The 21117-nt window shown below is 44.3% G+C and overlaps 1 protein-coding gene across 1 annotated transcript in view; it reads right to left on the bottom strand.

The window, feature by feature from the left end:
* The window catches only part of LOC311235746 (protein-tyrosine kinase 2-beta-like), a gene marked incomplete at its 5' end in the record, with an annotated part of 197699 nt that overhangs the window by 90393 nt on the left and 86189 nt on the right, over positions 1-21117 (bottom strand). The window contains one exon of the mRNA XM_084323215.1: positions 17973-18073. Within this exon, the coding sequence (XP_084179341.1) occupies positions 17973-18073 (101 nt within the window). The remainder of the gene's footprint in view (positions 1-17972; positions 18074-21117) is intronic.

Genomic DNA, 21117 nt, shown 5'->3' on the forward strand with positions numbered 1-21117 from the left:
TGACTTCTTGACTTTCTATTTTATACTTATTATACTTATTTTATACTATCTTGTTATTATCTAGCACACTCTCAGGAGCACACAGAAAGAAACATTTCATGCAAAGTATTCTGTATGACAACTAATAAAGAAACTTGGAAGGAGAAGGAGATGTGATATTGGTATCGACCTAAAAAACAACATATCAGGATGTATATTTATTGAACATTGATCCTCATGGTTCCTCAAAGTGCTTTGTTAACTTAGAATGACATGAGGAATGTTCCCGCCTTCGTCGACTAAAAACACACTTCTTCAATCAATATCTGAAATGAAAAACGAACCTTCATACTGTCATCTACTATCATGCACTTTGTCACTAAATAATCGTCCTTGTCTATATTACTACCTACTATGCTACTAAGTCTATATTACTACCTACTATGCTACTAAGGCGCCGGTTACACCTTAGTTTCGTTTTCGGTTTCTCCAGATCGCAACGCAACGGTAGCCAAGTGAGACATACGTTTGCAACCCGAGTACTTTCGTTTTGTCACCTGAGCACAGTGATGTAGTACACTGCCAAAGCAGTAGGTGGCAGTAGGTGGCGAACATGAAGGCAATTTCAACCAATCAGAACTTGAATGTGCCAATACACTTCCTGCAAAGAAAATGTCAACAAGGCGGGCGCCTATGGGCGCCACCATCTTTGCCTATTTACCCAATGCAGCAATTCTTTTTCAGCAAAGTCTAATAAAAGTGCAATAAACAAAACGGATACATTCACTGTGTGTTCTACCTGTCATTTGTTGATGAAACAAAACTAACATCAACACAAGTGACCACCAAGAGCGGATAGTTTAGTCTAAAAAAAGATCGGTAGCTACATTGTTAGCTGCATGCTAACGTCAATGGAATATGCCATTATAACAGTATAGCATTGTGGCTAGAAGCTAACGTTAGCTCACGCTAGTTAGCCAGCACCAAACTGATGATATCGGGAGCTATCAGTAGTTAGATAACATTAGAGACAACGCTGTGTGTATTAAACAAAGGTGAATAGATGACTGGGCCATTTTGTTTAATGCTTGTTAAGTTGAAAGAGGAGCTTTGAGCTAACAGGGTCTGATAGCTAACGCTAGCTCATGTTAGCCAGTGGCAGTGCTCAACCAATCGGTACTGCTAGCAGAATGAATGGATGTAAACTTTATTTAACATATTGCATAATGGGTACAATACAATACGGCTCAATCCAAACAATTGTTAAGGGAATGCAGACTGTTGTAGCTTGGACTGGGGTCCTTATAACAATAACTTGACAACACATGGTAGCTGCAGCTATTTGGGACACGGAGCTCTGTCCCAAACACACAGACACACCCACACACTAAGGCTGAGCCCGAACCCTGTTTTTAGGGTTCGAACGTTCGCCAGGGTTTATCGAACGAACGTTCGAACGTTCATTTTTTGTAAATGTTTTAATAAAAATTCTTTTTTTATTAATTTTCTTTTATATATATAATTTTATTTATTTTTTTGTATTATAGATCCTAGTCCTACGGAGGGCGGCATTGCATAATCTATTGGTGAAAAAACATGTTGTTTACAGTGGTGGCTGTTCATGTAAACATGTAATTAAACAAAGCACTCAGAAGAAAATAAACAAGCTACTGAGTATATAGTTAGTGTTACACGTTCAATAACAGGTATTCACTCTTGGTCGACGGGAAGGAGAGAGGCGCGCGCCTCGGCTCCTTCCACCGTCTACCTCGGAACGGGGGACGGCAGAGAGACAGAGAGACACCGGCGCGGGGGTCCCGCCGGGCTCCCAACACGCCTGCCGCCTCGGCCAGAGTTGTTTCCAACGCAACCACCTCCCGCCATGAAGCTTGCGCTCCGTGGCCGAAAAAGGCTGGTATTCATTAATGATCCTTCCGCAGGTTCACCTATGGAAACCTTGTTACGACTTTTACTTCCTCGGCGGGGAGCTAACGCTACGTTAATGCTTCTCGCAAGCAGATCAATGGCGGCATTGCCGGAAGTAAAAAAATAATAAACGCTTGCCGATTGGTGGTAACAGCAGAGGCGGGTGCAAGCGGTGTGACGTAATTGGCAGAATCGCCTGTCATTCAATCAAAATTGTTCTATTGCATTGGTTGAGACTAGAGCTCTGGTTGAGTATCCAGCAACAGCCCGGCAGAGACCATACTGGTTGAGCCGAGCGACTCGGGGGACGCGCCGCTTCACATCACCTCACCGTCGTTGCGCCTGCTTTATTTTTTTTCACCGAACGTTCGAACCCATTAATTAAAGTCCGAATGTCAGCTTAACGAACGAACGTTCGAACGTTCGGGCTCAGCCTTACCACACACACACACTCTGTTGTCACCGGAAGGGCACGCAGATGGTATCTACTGCGCATGGGCGTTTTCGAAGGCTACACGACTGTTGTCGGCGAGTTTTGGCGCTGCTCAAAAACGGAAAACACAATTTAGCGTTTCAGTAGGGGCCACAACGTATCCGCCAAAAAACGCATTTCTGTGTAAAAGGGACATGAAACGTATTCAAACGTATTCAAAAAACGACCACAAAAACACTAGTCTAACATGGGCCTAAGTCTACTGTATATTACTACCTACTATGCGACTAAGTCTATATAACTACCTACTATGGTACTAAGTCTATATCACTACCTACTATGCTACTAAGTCTATTTTACTACCTACTATGCTACTAAGTCTATATTACTACCTACTATGCTACTAAGTCTATATAACTACCTACTATGCTACTAAGTCTATATTACTACCTACTATGCTACTAAGTCTATTTTACTACCTACTATGCTACTACTAAGTCTATTTTACTACCTACTATGCTACTAAGTCTATATTACTACCTACTATGCTACTAAGTCTATATTAATACCTACTATGCTACTAAGTCTACTGTATATTACTACCTACTATGCTACTAAGTCTATATTACTACCTACTAGGGCTGACCCCTATTAGTCGATTAATCGGTCTAAAGGAGCCGTTGCCAACCTCTTAGTCAAAAAAAATAAAAAATAAACATTATACTATTTATTTTTTATTTTTTATTTTTTTATCATTCTTTCCAAAAAGAAAAGAGGCCTAGAAGCGTGGCTAACGCTAATGGCACGCATACCAGAGGCTAACTGCCTACGAAAACAGGCACAGAGGCAGTGAAAAAGGATTTCTGCGTGCCCTCCTGTCTCCGGAGGTCTCATAGTGGTGACCGGAGTGCTGGACGTCCCGCGATGATGTCAAGTCAAGTCAAGTCAAGTCAAGAGTTTTATTTGTCACGGCATACGAGTATACAATGAAATGCTGTATATTGCAACGATGTGCAATACAGTGGGTACAACATATAATAGAATCCAATAAATTTTTTTTGCAATAACAGGTAACAGGTAACATGGTGTGACATCAAAATCGGTATCTGTACATAGTTATTTACAGAGCATATAGGACATGCTAGGTAGCTTTGGTAGTGCAATACACTGTTACTGTTGCTAATACTGATTTAAAGTGGCCTTTCCTTTTGGCAATAAGTGTGAGTGTGTGCGCATGAGTGTGTGCCCGCTCATGTTGAAGTGTTAAAGTGGCTGCTAGTGTGTGAGCATGCACAGCGTGCGTGTCGTGTGTGTGCTCATGTGTGCTTATGTGTGGATAGTTCAGTGTTCTGTGGTGCTCAATGTTCATTGTTCAGGACTCTGATGGCCTGGGGGAAGAAGCTAAGCCTAAGCCTCTCTGTCCTAGTAGCTGGGGTTCGCAGGCGTCTGCCTGACCTCAGCAGCTGAAACAGGCTGTTATTGGGGTGGTGGGGGTCTTTCATTATTCTGCAGGCTCTGGATTTGCACCTCTTGTTGTATAGAACCTGCAGGGGAGTGCAATACCCGTGGTACGCTCGGCTGGGCGCACCACTCTCTGTAGGGCCTTCTTGTCCTGTGCCGTGCTGTTTCCATACCAGGCAGTGATGTTTCCGGTCAGGATGCTCTCTACAGCTCCTGAGTAGAAGGACTGGAGTATCTTCCCCGATACTCTGAACTTCCTTAACTGTCTCAGGTGGTAGAGGCGCTGTTTCGCCTTCTTTACTACTGTGTCTATGTGTGTTGACCATGTCAGGTCCTCTGAGATGTGGACCCCCAGGTACTTAAAGCTGCTCACCCTGTCCACGGTAGCCCCGTTGATCATCAGTGGTGTGTGCGTCTCCTGCTGTCCTCTCCTATAATCCACGATCAGCTCCTTGGTTTTACCAATGTTCAGGAGCAGGCTGTTGTCCTGGCACCAGCGTTCCAGTACCTCAACCTCCTCCCGGTAGGCCTTCTCGTCATTGTCCGAGATCAGCCCCACCACCACCGTGTCGTCTGCGAACTTCACTATGGAGTTGGAGCTGAACTTGGCCACACAATCATGTGTGTAGAGTGAGTACAGCAGGGGGCTCAGAACACAGCCCTGGGGGGACCCGATGCTCAGGGTGATGGTGTTGGAGGTCTGACCCCCCACCCTGACCGCCTGGGGTCTTTCGCTCAGAAAGTCCAGTACCCAGGCGCTCAGGGCGGAGCTCAGACCTAGCTCGATCAGCTTGTCCACCAGTCTGGTGGGGACTATGGTGTTGAACGCTGAGCTGTAGTCAATGAACAACAGTCTCACATAGCCCCCCTTCTGACGGTCAAGGTGCGAGAGGGTGCTGTGCAGTACCTGGGAGACTGCGTCGTCGGTGGACCTGTTTGTCCTGTATGCAAATTGCATAGGGTCCATATCACTTGGGAGGGAGGCACAAATGTGGTCCTTGACCAGCCTCTCGAAACATTTCATGACCACAGAGGTGAGTGCCACCGGTCTGTAGTCATTTGGACATGTTGGGGAGGGTTTCTTCGGTACAGGGATGATGGTAGACATCTTGAAGCAGGCAGGGACCACTGACTCTGCCAGGGATTGATTAAATATGGCGGTGAACACTGGGGCCAGCTGGTTGGCACAGGACTTGAGTATGCGTCCTGTTATGCCATCTGGGCCAGCAGCCCAGATGGCCCGCAAGGGAGGCGTCGTCGCTCCCCATTGAGACCCTCTCTGCGCCGCCCCCTATCTCCCTGTCTCCGGCTGTCTCTGAGCAATGACCGGAGTGTTGAATGTCCCGTGATTAAGACGGGGAGGACGCGAACCTCTTTGCGCCGCCCCTGTGCCTCAAATAGATTCGCTATCAGCTCTATCTTCAATCTTTCAAAATGTTCAGTTGCTATCGCTATCAGCTCTATATTTAATCTTTCAAAATGTTCAGTTGCTATTGCATGCACTCATCTGTGTTTCACTACACACTTGAGTGCATGCTTACCAACTGTTAGTCTGCAACACTACTATCACCGACATCTAAGAAGGGAGATCCCCCCTTGAATGGCCCTTCTAAGGTTTCTCTCCTCCACACTGCCTGTGGAGCATTTTCCCCTATTGTTAGGTTTTAGTGAGTTTTTCCTTACCTTCGCGTGGGGTATGTCTGGGAGTGCTTGCATTCTTTCATTTATTTGCATTTATTTTAAATTTGTTGGACCTTATGGTGTTCTTGTTCTGTTCTTGACTTATTGTTATGTTTTCTTCTTGACTTGTTTAAAGAAGACATGTACGGCCCATGGGGACATTAACGTGTGTTGTCGGGCCTTATAAATAAATTTGATTTGATTTCACCCATCTAATGAACACACTAATCTAGACAAATATCAAGATGTATCCATCAGTGGACCAATTGCTTGCTTTTGCAGAGGACAAGAAGCCTTCAGTCGACTCCTTCAGACATTAACACTTTGGCTGCCTAAGGTTAAATTCATGATATACCATAGATTGCCAGCGCTATTTGTCTATGGAGAAAGTCCCCTTCTTTGCAGGGCTATAACTTTTTAAATTCTATTGCTACATTGCCATTATTAGGGCCCATTCAAAGTCCTATATGTATTGTTCATTGTGTAGCAACGTTAAACTTTTTCATTCACATATTCATAGTAAAGTATGGTCTAATGTATAAGTATGTTTTCATCTCTTTCTGCAGCTTTCTCCAGAACGTGATATATAGCCCCAAATGCATTATATTGATGATGAAATACAGTTTGATGGCAATCAGCGCGATATAAAAAATTCCAACTAGACGTACTTCTAGAAGTTACTACACGTCATCTGATGTTGACCGGATGGGCGAGGGGGCGTTTATAATTCCGTGGGCAGCGTTATACCAATCATCTAATGTGGGTCAAATGTTGATAATAGCAGTTAGTATCGAAGACGGTAACGTTACACGCTGAAACTCACCCCAGTCTCCGCGCGCCGTTGGGCGATCATCGTAGAGTAGAAATCTTATCATTATGGGATATATTTTTACCCGGTCCATCTCCAGCTTGTATAATGGTATATACGTCCAAATCATGTTGTTTATCGAGTTATTGCCAATCGATCACCGTGTAGCGTGACGAGCCAGAGTCCCATGACCTATAGCGAGCGCCCGGAAGTACTACGGACGTCTAGGACAACCTCTATGCAACATCCTGTTTGGCGATTGCGCCGATCGGCCACCAGATGGCGCTCCTGAACCGCCAGAGAGCTCAGTGGGTCCTGCTGGTGGATCTCAGGCCAGCGGAGGGGACATATGAATCCGATCGCAGATTTTTGAAATATTGATATAAGGACGACGTACCGCGTCCTCCGGCAACTTTAGCATGGCCAGAAAAGACGTCTAAAGACGGTTCCCGGCAGTCAAAGTGTTAAGCACCCCCCACAGCCCAAATGGAATGATAAAAAAAATCCAAATCCTTAGTCGGGGACAGCCCTACTACCTGCTATTCTACTAAGTCTATATTACTACCTACTATGCTACTAAGTCTATATTACTACCTACTATGCTACTAAGTCTATATTACTACCTACTATGCCTGTCCCCGACTAAGGATTTGTATAGTCGACTTTGATTGGCCAAAATATGCCTATCCCAGAATGCAAAAATGTAAAAACTAAAAAAATATATAGGCCTATATATATAAATATTTTTTTATACATTTTTTTTTATTCCATTTGGGCTGTGGGGGTGCTTAACACATTGGTCGCCATGGGTTATATCCATCAATATAGCCAGTCTGCCACCGTTGAAAGCCTATGGAGATGTTTACCTTCTTTGCAGGGCTAGAAAGTGAGTTTAGTAGGAGAAAATACAATTTTAAACATCAGTTTGCACGTACCACAGGACAGATGTGTCCTTCAGTTATTGGTGTAAAGTTGTGGAATTCGCTCCATAGCGAGCTTAAGGGATGTAATAGTGTTTATCAATTCAAAAAAAATTATTAAAAAAAAATATTTAGTCAGTATGAAAATCAAATGTGATCTGAATAGTGAGATCTTTTCTTTTTTTTCTCTTTCTTTTATTTTTTATTCTTTATTATTATTAAATTTTTTCTTGTTTAACTGTGGATTGTATGTTTCTTGTATAATGGTATAAATGATTATTTGTGTAAATTAGGTTGTACGCCGACCATTAAGTAAATACTTGTTTAGTTTAGGAATAAGGGGCAGGTAACTATAAGATTTATTCTTCTTCCTGCTCCTTTTGTCCATGGAATGATAATTATGATTGTGTAATGAAGAAACTCTGATTGTATGATTCCATGTGGCAAATAAATACTCTGAACTGAACTGAACTGAGCTATAACTTTTTAAATTGTATTGCTATATTGACATTACTATTACTATGATTATCTATCGGTCAGGATGTGGGAAAGTTATATTTTTTCATTCATACATTGTTGTGTTACTAGCGTCGAGAATATAAGTATGTTTTTAATCTTTTCTGCTGTAATTCCAAAAACAGTAGTTATAGGCCCTGAAGCATATAGATTATCGATTGGCGTTTCTTTCCTATACACGCTATATAAAAAAATTCAAATGTATATGATCGGTATACATTATGCTTCATCATGCGTGAAGGAAAGGGGGGGGGGGGGTCGTTTATAATTCCTTGATCGTCAGTAACGGCTTTATTTACTATGGGTTGATACGCTGATCAGATGGTTTGCAGTGAAATGAATAAACAATCGGGCTGAAAATAACTAGGGATGTCCCGATCACGTTTTTTTGCTCCCGATCCGATCCCGATCATTTATTTACAAACCAATAGTATCCAGCTGCAGAACGGCAGACCAGCCACACTCTCAGGCTGAGGTTACACCTTTCGTATCATCTTCGTATTGTTTTCTTATACGCATCGCCGCGTATCGCCTCGAGTCACACTTTCGTTTTTTTTTTCGTTTTTGTCACCAGAGCACACTGATGTAGTACACTGCCAAAGCAGTAGGTGGCAGTAGGTGGCAAACATGAAGGCAATTTCAACCAATCAGAACGAATGTGCCAATACACTTCCTGGAAGCTCCAGCAAAATGTCAATAAGGCAGGCGCCTATGCCGCGCCACCATCTTGCTCAATGCAGCAATTCTTTTTTCAGCAAAGCCTAATAAAAGTGCAATAAACAAAACGGATACATTCACTGTGTGTTCTGCCTGTCATTTGTTGATGAAACAAAACTAACATCAACACAAGTGACCACCAAGAGCGGATAGTTTAGGCTAAAAAACTATCGGTAGCATTGTAGCATTGTTAGCTGCATGCTAACGTCAATGGAGTATGCCATTATAACAATATAGCATTGTGGCTAGAAGCTAACGTTAGCTCACGCTACTTAGCCAGCATCAAAACTGATGATATCGCGAGCTATCAGTAGTTAGATAACATTAGAGACAACGCTGTGTGTATTAAACAAAGGTGAATAGATGACTGGGCCATTTTGTTTAATGCTTCTTAAGTTGAAAGAGGAACTCTGAGCTAACAGGGTCTGAATCCTGATAGCTCACGTTAGCCAGCTGCTCATGCCATCGGTAATGCTAGCAGAATGAATGGATGTAAACTTTATTTAACATATTGCATATGGGTACAATACAATACGGCTCAATACAAACAATTGTTAAGGGAATGCAGACTGTTGTAGCTTGGACTGGGGTCCTTATAACAATAACTTGACAACACATGGTAGCTGAAGCTATTTGGGACACGGAGCTCTGTCCCAAACACACACACACACACTCTGCTGTCACCGGAAGGGCACGCAGATGGTATCTACTGCGCATGGGCGTTTTCGCAACAACGGCTAGCGTGCTGACTACACGCTGTTTGTCGACTCGTTTTTTTGCGTATCTCCAAACGCAAACACAATTTTGCGTTTCAGCCGTATCCACAAAAAAACGCCAAAAAACGCGTTTCTGTGTAGATAGGACATCAAACGTCGTCAAAAACGTATAAAAAAACGCCAGGAATACACTAGTCTAACCATAGCCTCAGACCCAAACGCATTTCCGTTTGATTTAATTATACATCAAATGATTTATGAAGTAAACTTTTCACCTGGATAACGTCAACATTCAGGGTGAATGTAATGTGAGAAATTGGGATAAAAAAAAAAGAAGAAAAAAAAGGAAAAAAATATTAATTTGGGTCTGAGAGGGTGGCTGGTCTGCCGTTCTGCAGCTGGATACTATTGGTTTGTTTTGGCAAAATTCTTCTGCTCTGTGTGACAATAAATAAATTAATGATGATATGCAATTTAAAACCAAAACTAAGGCCTCAGTATGAGTTTAAGACGTGAAAAAAAAATTTTAAAAAGAAAAAAAAAATTGCAGATTTTTTTTAAAAAAAATTGTCGATCTTGATCTTCGGAAAACCACGTGATCGGATCGGGACATCCCTAAAAATAACGTTAGTGTCCTCTTACCGTGCGCCGATGAGACTGGAGGAGAAATATCCCAATTATTTGATGCCGATCTCCTACATCCATTTCCGGTTTGTATGGTGCAATAAACGCCGAAATCATATAGATTATTGCGTTATGAAAGCGATCCAAATGCACTATAGTGTTTGTCTGGAGTCCCGTAACAAGATGTGACTGCCGGACAGATTTCCTCGACTCACCGATTTTAGCGAGTTTTAGCGAGAGTGTAACTCGCCCGACCATCCACTGGGCGGCGGTATTGAGACGTTGCAATCTCATACAGGGTCCCGCTGGAGTCCGGAGGTTGGCTGGATGAATTATGAATGCCATGGCGAAAAAATGAAATATTGATCCCAAAAACGGCGTACGCCGTTGTTGGCGTTCAACGCATGGCGGGCAATAACGACTTACTCCGTTTATGGCGCACAATGTGTTCATGTCTGAACGAGTCGACTGAAGGCTTCTTGTCCTCTGCGAAAGCATGCAATTGGTCCACTGATGGATACATCTTGATATTTGTCTAGTCTAGTGTGTTCATTAGACGGGTGAAATCCTCTTTCAGTGCCTCTGTGCCTGTTTTCTTAGGCAGTTAGCCTCTGGTATGCGTGCCATTAGCGTTTAGCCACACTTCTAGGCCTCTTTGCTTTTGGAAAGAATGATGCCAAAAAAATTTAAAATATATTTAATTTCTTATTTTTTTTGCATTAAGAGGTTGGCAGTCGACTACGGCTCCTTTCGATCGATTAGTCGACTATTCGACTATTCGAGGTAAGCCCTACCTATACTAATATGTCTTTACTACTATGCACTCAACACTATGGTTGGGTACCGAACATGGTATTTTGAAGGGTACTTTCCGTACATCCGTACCGCGAGTACAGATTCACGATAGATCAATCTGTACCAAATTTGTGTACCTTTACATGTTTAGTATAGCCTAAGTGTAATATACTAGCCTTTTCCACAAATATATATATATATATATATATTACTGTCCCGTCTCTTGGGTCTTTGGAGAGACCAGACGAGGTCAGAGGAGTTTGATCATATTGGATGGCCAGATAATGTTGATATTTAAAAACACAATACATGATCATGCAATCTATTTTGTGTGGTATGTTACAACAATAAATAACGTAAGGTTATTCTATAACCCTAGTTATATGAGTATAGCGAGCGCTCTGCTCTAGTGGAACTATCCCTTTAATCCATTCTAATAATGAAAAAACGTTCTCCACATGTACACCCCTATTCACCTCCGCCTGGCCACACCCACATCTGCTCCTATATAAGTGGGGTCGTGGCCACACAATCAGCTCCTTCCCAAGTCTTTCACCACCAAAGGAGAAGACCGTGGGGCCCTCAGTGAGTCAGAGCAGAGCGCTCGCTATACTCATATAACTAGGGTTATAGAATAACCTTACGTTATAAATCGTATAGCTTTACGCTCTGCTCTAGTTGAACACAGGAGCTGAGCAGAGCGAAAAGCGTGACAGATGTACCCGCTGAGGCCCCCTACAACCATCAGAATACCAGGGAGGATCCGAGCCCCCCGGCCCCCCCTAGCGGAGGACGGGAAGGAGATCGGACCCGACTGTGCGAAGAGGGTTTAGCACCTCAAACGCACAGGGTGAGCAGACCGTGGGACTTACCTTTGTTTAGAAGGGCCCGCGACCACTCGAGCGCGCATCCCACATGCCACCAGGGAACGGACATGAAGCAAAAAAAGGCCCAAACATCACGGGGTCGGAGGTCAAGAACCCAAACCCTGTGGCAAGGCTGTAGCAGTGGAGCGTGGAGGAGGTCCCAGCCCTAGGACAACCCGAGGACTAGGACCCCCTGAAAAAGGGGCCTGGTGAGGCCAACGAGGCCGCGGCATCAAGACCCCACCAGACGGTCACTGGTGACACCACCCCCCACATCACCAGCGTATCGGACAGGGCCCAAATCAAGCCCTTCCCCCCTCGGCACGCCACTCTGAAGCACTCTTCACCAAGAGGCTACCCCCCTACAACACTGCGGGGCCAGTCGGCGTGCCGGGGAGACAACCCTCCAAGGAGGTTGATCCCTCATTCCAGGCAACAGGCCCCAAGAGCAGAACTCGACCTGTGCCCGGAGCACTGCGGACTAGACAGGCGCCTAAGGGGTCTACTGCAAGAACAGTATCCCGGCGGAAGGGGCGTTCGGTATGCTGTGCACCATGTCACAAACTCCACAAACCCGACCCCGCCAATTCATCAATCCAGCGGGTTCGAGGTTCAGAGAAGAGGCTTACACAATTGGCAGATGTCATCAAAGATGCAGGGGCATACTCTCGGGCAGATGGGGTCAGGCCCGGCCTCAACCCGAGAGTCGACTCTGCTACCAACACACTGGGGAACCAACCACCCCCCTATGTTTAGTTTAACAGGAGGCGGTTGTTCCCTTAAAGGAAAACTCCAACATTTTGGGAAATTAGCTTATTTGGTATCTACCCTGGAGTTAGACAAGAAGATACATACCCTTTTTCTTCTCTGTGCATGCAGTAGGAGTAGGGAAGACACGCACCGTTAGCCTAGCTTAGCGTCAGTCACTGGAAGTAGGTTTCTCCATTAGCCTAGTTCCAAACGTCTTCCTACTCCTACTGCATGCACAGAGAAGAAAAAGGTATGCATCTTCTTGTCTAACTCCAGGGTTCCCAAAATGTTGGAGTGTTAAGATACATACCTTTTTCTTCTCTGTGCATGCAGTAGGAGTAGGAAGACGCGCACCGTTAGCCTAGCTTAGCGTCAGTCACTGGAAGTAGGTTCCTCCATTAGCCTAGTTCCCAACGTCTTCCTACCCCTACTGCATGCACAGAGAAGAAAAAGGTATGTATCTTCTTGTCTAACTCCAGGGTAGATGGCAAATAAGCGAATTTCCCAGAATGTTGGAGTTTTCCTTTAACCCACAAAGAAAACTCAGAAACATAACTGCGCGTATACACAGGCTATACAAGCAGTACAAGTGTTTCAGCTTTCAAAGGGTTAACCCAGGTCAACAGGTTAACAAGGACGAGTCCCGACCTGGGCCTGGCGGACCGGGACCTACACAGGGATGCCTAGAGGAGTTGACAGGGCAACCTCCCCGACAGCCCCCTCCCATCCCCGGCCTAGCAGGGAGGGAGGGGTGAAACAAATGAAGAAGGACCAAGCCCCCTAACACAGCGCAAGGTACAACACAGTATGGACCAAGCACTTCACTGTTAAGGGCAACTCGTGGTGGCATACACATGACACACACATCCATGACATCAATCCCCGCGATGTCCGGCCCGACCTGGCATTTCCCCCCCGGAAAAGCACAAAGTCATTCGGGGTACCAGAACAGCAGATCTCCGCCCCGGCGGGCAACGGGTTAAACTGACCTGGTCCGGCGTGACCAGAACCAGTCCCGTGTCCTAGTCACGCCGCCATCCCCAGTCCTAAGAGGGGGGTAGGTACGCGTGTCGATCCAAAACATCACAGAGGGCGCCACCAAGATGGTCAGTACACGAACGCACTGCTCCTGGTGACCCACCTCATGGGCGTGAGACCCCTCCGCCAATGTTTTGATCTACTCCGTCATCTCCTCCCAGAGATGTACGTGAGCCGTCGAGTCTAACCTAGTAAAAAATCTCCTTCCCAGCCGCCCACATAAAAAAACGCTGTTTCTATGAAGTTGGGCAACCAAGGCGCGCCAGCCCATAAAGTGGTTTCAACATTGAAAGCACCCAGGGCCAGCGCTAATTGGTCTCGAAGACCATACGCTGATTTCATAACTAGCGTATATGCACTTCGAGAACCCGAAACACATCGACGGCGAATTCTAATAAGAAACACCACACAACGTTTCCTCCATGCTGTCTGGGACGAGCAGCAGGAAGTCGGCCTATAAGACACAGACACGGGTCTCATATGACGCGCCTGAGGGTAAAAACCCTGTCAATTCCACTCTTTATATAAGATGGGAAGACAGAAGTTCCCCCAGAGAGACCTCTACATGAGTAAACAATTGAAAAAGATATATGTAATAATTGGGCCAAGTGACCAACGGCCCAATACACACTTCAATAGAGAGCAGAGCAGAAGACAAACAGTCTTCGAAAGCATCGCATCATCCAACTTTGACAATGACAGCGGTCTGCAGCACAGACCCTGAAAACTCACGGATATGTCTCATGGCCAATAGGAAAACGCGCCTAGTGATGTATTCCATGGCCGGGGAAACCTGTGACCCACCCATCCTAATATGGAGTGGAACCAGGGAACCCCCCCCCCTCCCCCTCCCTGTGACGCGCTGACCTCCCAGCCCGACAGGGAGTTCACTCTTACTACCGCAAGAAGAACACCGTCTTTTAGGAAGAGAGGAGACATAAGTCCTCGACCAAGTGCTAGCTACAGGCCTTGCTAAGTTATACATAATAGCGACCAAAGCAATTATCAGAGAAAACTGCACCACCCTCTAAGCAAGAGCGCAATCCCAGCAGTAGCTGTGGGTTTACACCGTATCCCCAAAAATATAGTGAATCAACACACGTTTTGTAAACAAAATCATATCATATCACCTCACCCCTGATACGACGGCAAAAGAAAGCAGAGCCGTGACACCAGGTGCATGGCGCGCCAGATGAAGCACACTCACCTGTAGAGTAAAAGCTGTACATCATGCACGCCAGCCACAGCCGATAACCTCGTTTGTGTAAAAAACAGGTTTTCTTCATCCACGGCTTCATCCACGGCTCTGGCTTATGTGTGAAAAACTTACCACCCGTTATTTTCATCATTACCCTTAACACATTGGCGGCCACTGGGATGAGTCTAATATCACTAGAGACTACCAGCATTTGTAAACAGACTTGGGGCTGTTTGTAGAGCTAAATCTATACTTTATAGTATTGCTATCTGTCCATTCTCATTGTCAATTGAGTCCATAAACCGTCCCTTCAAAATGGCTTAAAGAAAAAAAATGTCATCAATACGTTCTCATTTTATAGCGCCGTGAATATAAGCATTATACGGCATTTGGTCTAGTATATTTCCTGGAAGGCTAGATAAAGGGCTAATAGCTACTAACGTTATATCCAATGGCATTTCCGTTATACATAAGCTACAGTTAAAACTCAAACTGCATATGATCGGCACGATCCTCAAGCATGTATGCATGAAAGGGGGGGGGGGGGGGCGGGGGACGTTGTTTCTTATTATTGATTACCAATAACCGTGTTCATCTAAGTAGCCACATACGCTGATCGTATCGTATCATAACAAGGCCCGATCGGGCTGTAATTTACGTGAAAAATATCTTACCATGAGCCGGTTGGATCCCCCCGAGCATTTCCCCGTTATCGATCGCCATCTGGTAGATCGATATGTCCATTGGCTGATGATAAATCCCCTTATTGCATAGTGAAATCCGCGATCCAAAATGTATTCCGTGGAACAGACAATAGCTATCGCTTCAGGTGAGTAGAAAACTACATTAGAGATAAAAAAAAAAGACAACTTCGGCCACAGGGAACACTGCATTATCGCGATAGCGCCCCTAAGAGGATCTGGCCGGTAATGCACTTTCTCGAATTCAAAGAGTAGGGTACATCTGCAGTGCAGCTCGGCGACCTTGAATAGGTTATTAAAATGGAATAAAAGCCAAAACAACTTGCCACAGATATATCCGTCCTTCGGTCCATTAAGCATGGATTCGAAAGCCGGATATATCCGTGCTTGGGCGCCATTGTGTTAAGCTAAGAAAATAACAAGCTAAGAGAGGGACTCAAGCCCTTGGTCATATGCCACTATGTACAACTCTGTAGGTTAACCCCCAGCCAGTTGTGGACTCAAGCCACGTTGCCTAAACGTTACATGAACACACACACAACTTCTCATCATACAATAAAAAAACCCAGTTCATATTTACTCACGTAAAGATAATGCTGTTTTCAAGTAGAGAGAAAGACATAAGCATTGGCCAAATGCTAGAACCTAAGCTATACAAAATAGCAACCAAAACAATTTTCAAAGAAACTGTACAACACTCCAAGCATTTGTAGCTGCGAGTTCAGCACACGTCGTATCTCCCAATGCAGTGAAGTAACATATGTTTTGTTAAACAAAGACATCGTTATTAACCAAAAACATTCGGGAGGGGGAGGAAGGAAGAGTGGGGTAATGTCCTACGGACACCTACCTGCACCCCTGTACGTAGGACGAAATTGCCGCAAACACAGGTTGGCTACCACGTTGACGAGGCCTCTCACTGGCGGGGCCAGAAGCGGCGACGGCTGGAGCCTCGCTCCGGCGCGACGCCCCCATCCTGCGGCCGGTCATGGTGCACGCCTGACGACATCTTCTGCCAGAGATGACGCCGTAGTCAGAGTGCTCAGGGCCCGCTACTTCCTCACAGCTAGCGCCAATGGTTGTAGCACAAGCTAACAGCTAACTCCAGGCTGACTGATAGCATCAGGCTAACTAGGGATGTCCGATATTATCGGCCTACCGATATTATCAGCCGATATCGGCATTAAAATGTGATATCGGAAAATATCGGTATCGGTTTTCAAAAAAAATAAAACGATATTTTTTTACATTTCTATAGAAATGATGTCCGATATTATCGGCCGATATCGGCATTAAAATGTGATATCGGTTGATATCGGTATCGGAAATTAAGAGTTGGACAATATCGGTATATCGGTATCGGTAACGACTTACGACTTAGGCTAACAGTTAGCTTTTACCGGCTATCGATAGCCACCAGCTAACGCAGTAGCGAGCGGCTACTACTGAAGCTGTATAACGTGAGGAATAGCGATACAGGCCAACACTTCAGACAGCCGCTGTCTCTTCGTCTTTTTATCCAAAAGAAAAATGGAAAAGGCAACACACGTCCCTCTCACAGAACGGTGTTTACCAGACACAGCAGCATCGGCAGTAAGCCCCGTTGTACACGGGCTGCAGCCGTCCTGAGCTCGGAGATATTCTCATAATGAAACACCAAGCTTGCATCCTCCGTGTCGGGTGTTTTCGTCTTGAAAAGCAGGGCCAGCGCGGTGGCAGAGGGTATCCGGGGACTTGAACCACAGACTCGGAATCACGGCCCCAGGAAAACAAAGCTACGACCTCACTGAGGAGGAGCACTGTTTTATCGTGGGGCATCAAACTAGAACCCCCTCCACGCCGCTATGGAGAGGCAACGAAGGGATTCTAGCCTGGAGCCGACCTTACGCAAGCTGCGCAGTTGTCCCCTCACAACTGACACACCTGAGGCTCGCGTCGCAAAACATCACCCGCCCAGAGAGACCGTCAGCTCTCACACAGCCGACCGTCTCTCGAGGCATAGTATCCAGCTGCAGAGCCGGAGACAATGCCGGCGGGGATTGCTCAGCGACGCGCGCCCCAATGCGAAGCGCCGGTGGAGGTCAGAATGATCATCATCTTCTAGACTCTCCGGTGGTGAAGACGTTATCGCTTTATTTTCTCGAAAATTAGTGAGAGAGAAAAAACAAAAATACAATGTCAACGCATCTCCTTTACTAACTAACTACTTCAGCACTAAACTAAAGCGGTGCTATACACAAACTTCTCTGTGGTGAAAGTAGGGAAGGAGCTGATCCCGCTTATATAGGAGCGGATGTGGGTGTGGCCAGGTGGAGGTGAATAGGGGTGTACATGTGGAGAAAGTTTTTTCATTATTATAATGGATTAAAGGGATAGTTCCACTAGAGCAGAGCGTAAAGCTATACGATTTATAACAAATGTTTCGAAAAAATAACAATGTTGAAGTTGCAAAATTAGAATTTTTTTTTATTTAATTTTTTTTTTATAGTTATCAGAAAAGGGTACCGTTTGGTACAGAATTCCAGGAACTGATACTGGTACCGGTTCAAATGTGAATGGTACCCAACCCTACTCAACACTACAGCACCCAAGTTTCAACACTTTGATGAACACTGTTACTCAGCTGATAAAGTTGCACCCTTCCTGCTGACCTGTTGTATACAGAACTCGTAAGTCGCTTTGGATAAAAGCGTTTATTTAAAAATAAATAAAAAGAGAAGTGAAAGTGTCTATAGAGGGTGGGGGAGGGGGGAGCATCTGTGTGTGTGTGTGTGTGTGTGTGTGTGTGTGTGTGTGTTTGTGTGTGTGTCTGTGTGTGTGTGTGTGTGTGTGTAGTGTACACACCTTTGTAATAATCCTCATCCTCAATGTAGCGAGAGAGACCGAAGTCCCCAAGCTTCACACAGTCTGCAGACGCCACCAATATGTTCCTCACTGCTATGTCTCTATAGACCGAGAGACAGAGAGAGAGAGACACAGAGAGAGAGAGAGAGAGAGAGAGAGAGAGAGAGAGAGAGAGAGAGAGATAGAGAGAGAGAGAGAGAGAGAGAGAGACAGAGACAGAGACAGATACAGAGAGACAGGGAGACACAGAGACACACAGAGACATAAGGAGACAGAGAGACAGAGATACAGAGACAGAGACACAGAGACAGAGAGACAGATACAGAGAGACAGGGAGACACAGAGACACACAGAGACACAAGGAGACAAAGAGACAGAGACACACGGAGACACAGAGAGAGACAGAGAGACAGACAGACAGACACACAGACAGACAGAGACACAGAGAGACAGAGACACAGAGAGAGACAGAGACACAGAGACAGAGAGAGACAGAGACACAGAGAGAGAGAGACAGAGACACAGAGACACAGAGAGAGACAGAGACACAGAGACAGAGAGAGACAGAGACACAGAGAGAGACAGAGACACAGAGACAGAGAGAGACAGAGACACAGAGAGACAGAGACAGAGAGACAGACACATACAGACACACAGACATACAGACAGACAGACAGACAGACACACAGACAGACACACAGACAGACAAGACACACAGACAGACAAGACACAGAAAGAAAGAAAGAAAGAAAGAAAGAAAGAAAGAAAGAAAGAAAGAAAGAAAGAAAGAAAGAAAGAAAGAAAGAAAGAAAGAAAGAAAGAAAGAAAGAAAGAAAGAAAGAAAGAAAGAAAGAAAGAAAGAAAGAAAGAAAGAAAGAAAGAAAGAAAGAAAGAAAGAAAGAAAGAAAGAAAGAAAGTCAGAGAGAGAGATAGAGAGAGGGAGACAGAAAGAATGTGTTACAGAGGTTTTACAGTGTACTTAACATTAATGTTATATATAACTACTGTCTATATGAGCCGTGAGCCTCACTCTAAGTTATATATAACTACTGTCTATAGGAGCCGTGAGCCTCACTCTAAGTTATATATAACTACTGTCTATAGGAGCAGTGAGCCTCACTCTAAGTTATATATAACTACTGTCTATAGGAGCCGTGAGCCTCACTCTAAGTTATATATAACTACTGTCTATAGGAGCAGTGAGCCTCACTCTAAGTTATATATAACTACTGTCTATAGGAGCCGTGAGCCTCACTCTAAGTTATATATAACTACTATCTATAGGAGCCGTGAGCCTCACTCTAAGTTATATATAACTACTATCTATAGGAGCCGTGAGCCTCACTCTAAGTTATATATAACTACTATCTATAGGAGCCGTGAGCCTCACTCTAAGTTATATATAACTACTGTCTATAGGAGCCGTGAGCCTCACTCTAAGTTATATATAACTGCTATCTATAGGAGCCGTGAGCCTCACTCTAAGTTATATATAACTATGTCTATAGGAGCCGTGAGCCTCACTCTAAGTTATATATAACTACTATCTATAGGAGCCGTGAGCCTCACTCTAAGTTATATATAGCTACTATCTATAGGAGCCGTGAGCCTCACTCTAAGTTATATATAACTACTATCTATGGGCTTGTTTGAGATTGGCGAGTTTTTTTTTTTTTTTTTTTAAACATACACATAAACATAAACATAACAACATAAAATTAGATATACAAGCATTAATTAACAGTACACATCCAATTAAATCACCATTTAAATAAATGTATTATACGAGATATATACCTAATACTTGCTATCTAATACCCTACACACATACTCTCGCTCGCTCCCCCCCCCCCCCCCCCCCGGACCCCCACTTGGATAATCCATCCATTATCATTCGCTCCTTACCAGGCACTACAATTCATATGCTAGCTTTTATTCTCTCCACCACTTCTAACCACATTGCAATTTTGGATTCACTGACACCTAAAATCCTTGCTGTGGATATTTCTAGATAAATCACATCGAGATATGTAAGAATTCAAACCTTCCTACAAATTTTTTCCGGTTGAAACCATCGTGATGCTATCAGCTTTTTAGCCGCTGTGATACCTGATAAAACTAATCTCTTTAGCTGTATAGGGACTGCAAACACAAAAACATCATTCAACAGCAATACATTGGCGAGGTCTGCGCAGTTTTTACTACCGCCTTGCCAAGCGCGTTGCATGCCGGTTAGAATGTTGTCCGACTTGCTCTGGAAATCTGACTAGGCGAGCCACGGAAATCTCACAGGAGCGAGCCACGCGCAGTCTTCAGAGCTAGGCGCCACAGTAGCTCTCCAGTGACTGCTCAACGCAAATGCATGATGGGAAACAACATGCTATCATCTGCGCAAAGCACCCATTGGCTCAGAAAAGTTGTCACCACCCACAAGGAAGTTATGAGACGTCTATCAGATAGATTTATTATTGGATAGAGGAGTTTGGGTACCAAGAGCTTCTTCAAAAAACGTCATCTTATCCATCATTATTCCAAGATAAACTTCATGAACTGTCAGACAGACACCAAATTATTTTTTATAATATTGACATATACAATTGAACGCTTTACACATTCCTCATAAATGCTGTCTTAATAACCATCTCTGCAATGGAGTTTATATCAAAATAACAGTATCAACCCCCCTGAACCAAATATAATGGGAAAGTGAATTGCAGAAGCTCTTGGTACATAAACTCCTGTATCCAATAATAATAATAATAAATTAAGACTTGATTCACATCAATTTGTGTCTGACTGACTGTTATAGTATTTCTACCTGTTCTCATTATACCCCCCACATAAAATCCAAAGGATAATTAGCTGGCCAAACATTATCAGTGCTCTCGAAATTATAATTAGCCAAAACTATAATATATAGGCCTATATCTCGTTGCACATCTTACATGATAAAGCGTTTGCTGAATAATTCTGTTTTGCCTCAATATACAGTATATATATATATATATATATTGATGCAAAACTGAATTATTCAGCAGTGTGTGTGTGTGTGTGTGTGTGCGTGCGTGCGCACGTGTGTGTGTGTGTGTGTGCGTGTGTGTGTATGTGTGTGTGTGTGTGTGTGTGCGTGCGTGTGTGTGTGTGT

The sequence above is a fragment of the Notolepis coatsorum genome (assembly GCF_963971535.1).
Source record: "Notolepis coatsorum genome assembly, chromosome: 1".
Classification (NCBI taxonomy): Eukaryota; Metazoa; Chordata; class Actinopteri; order Aulopiformes; family Paralepididae; genus Notolepis; species Notolepis coatsorum.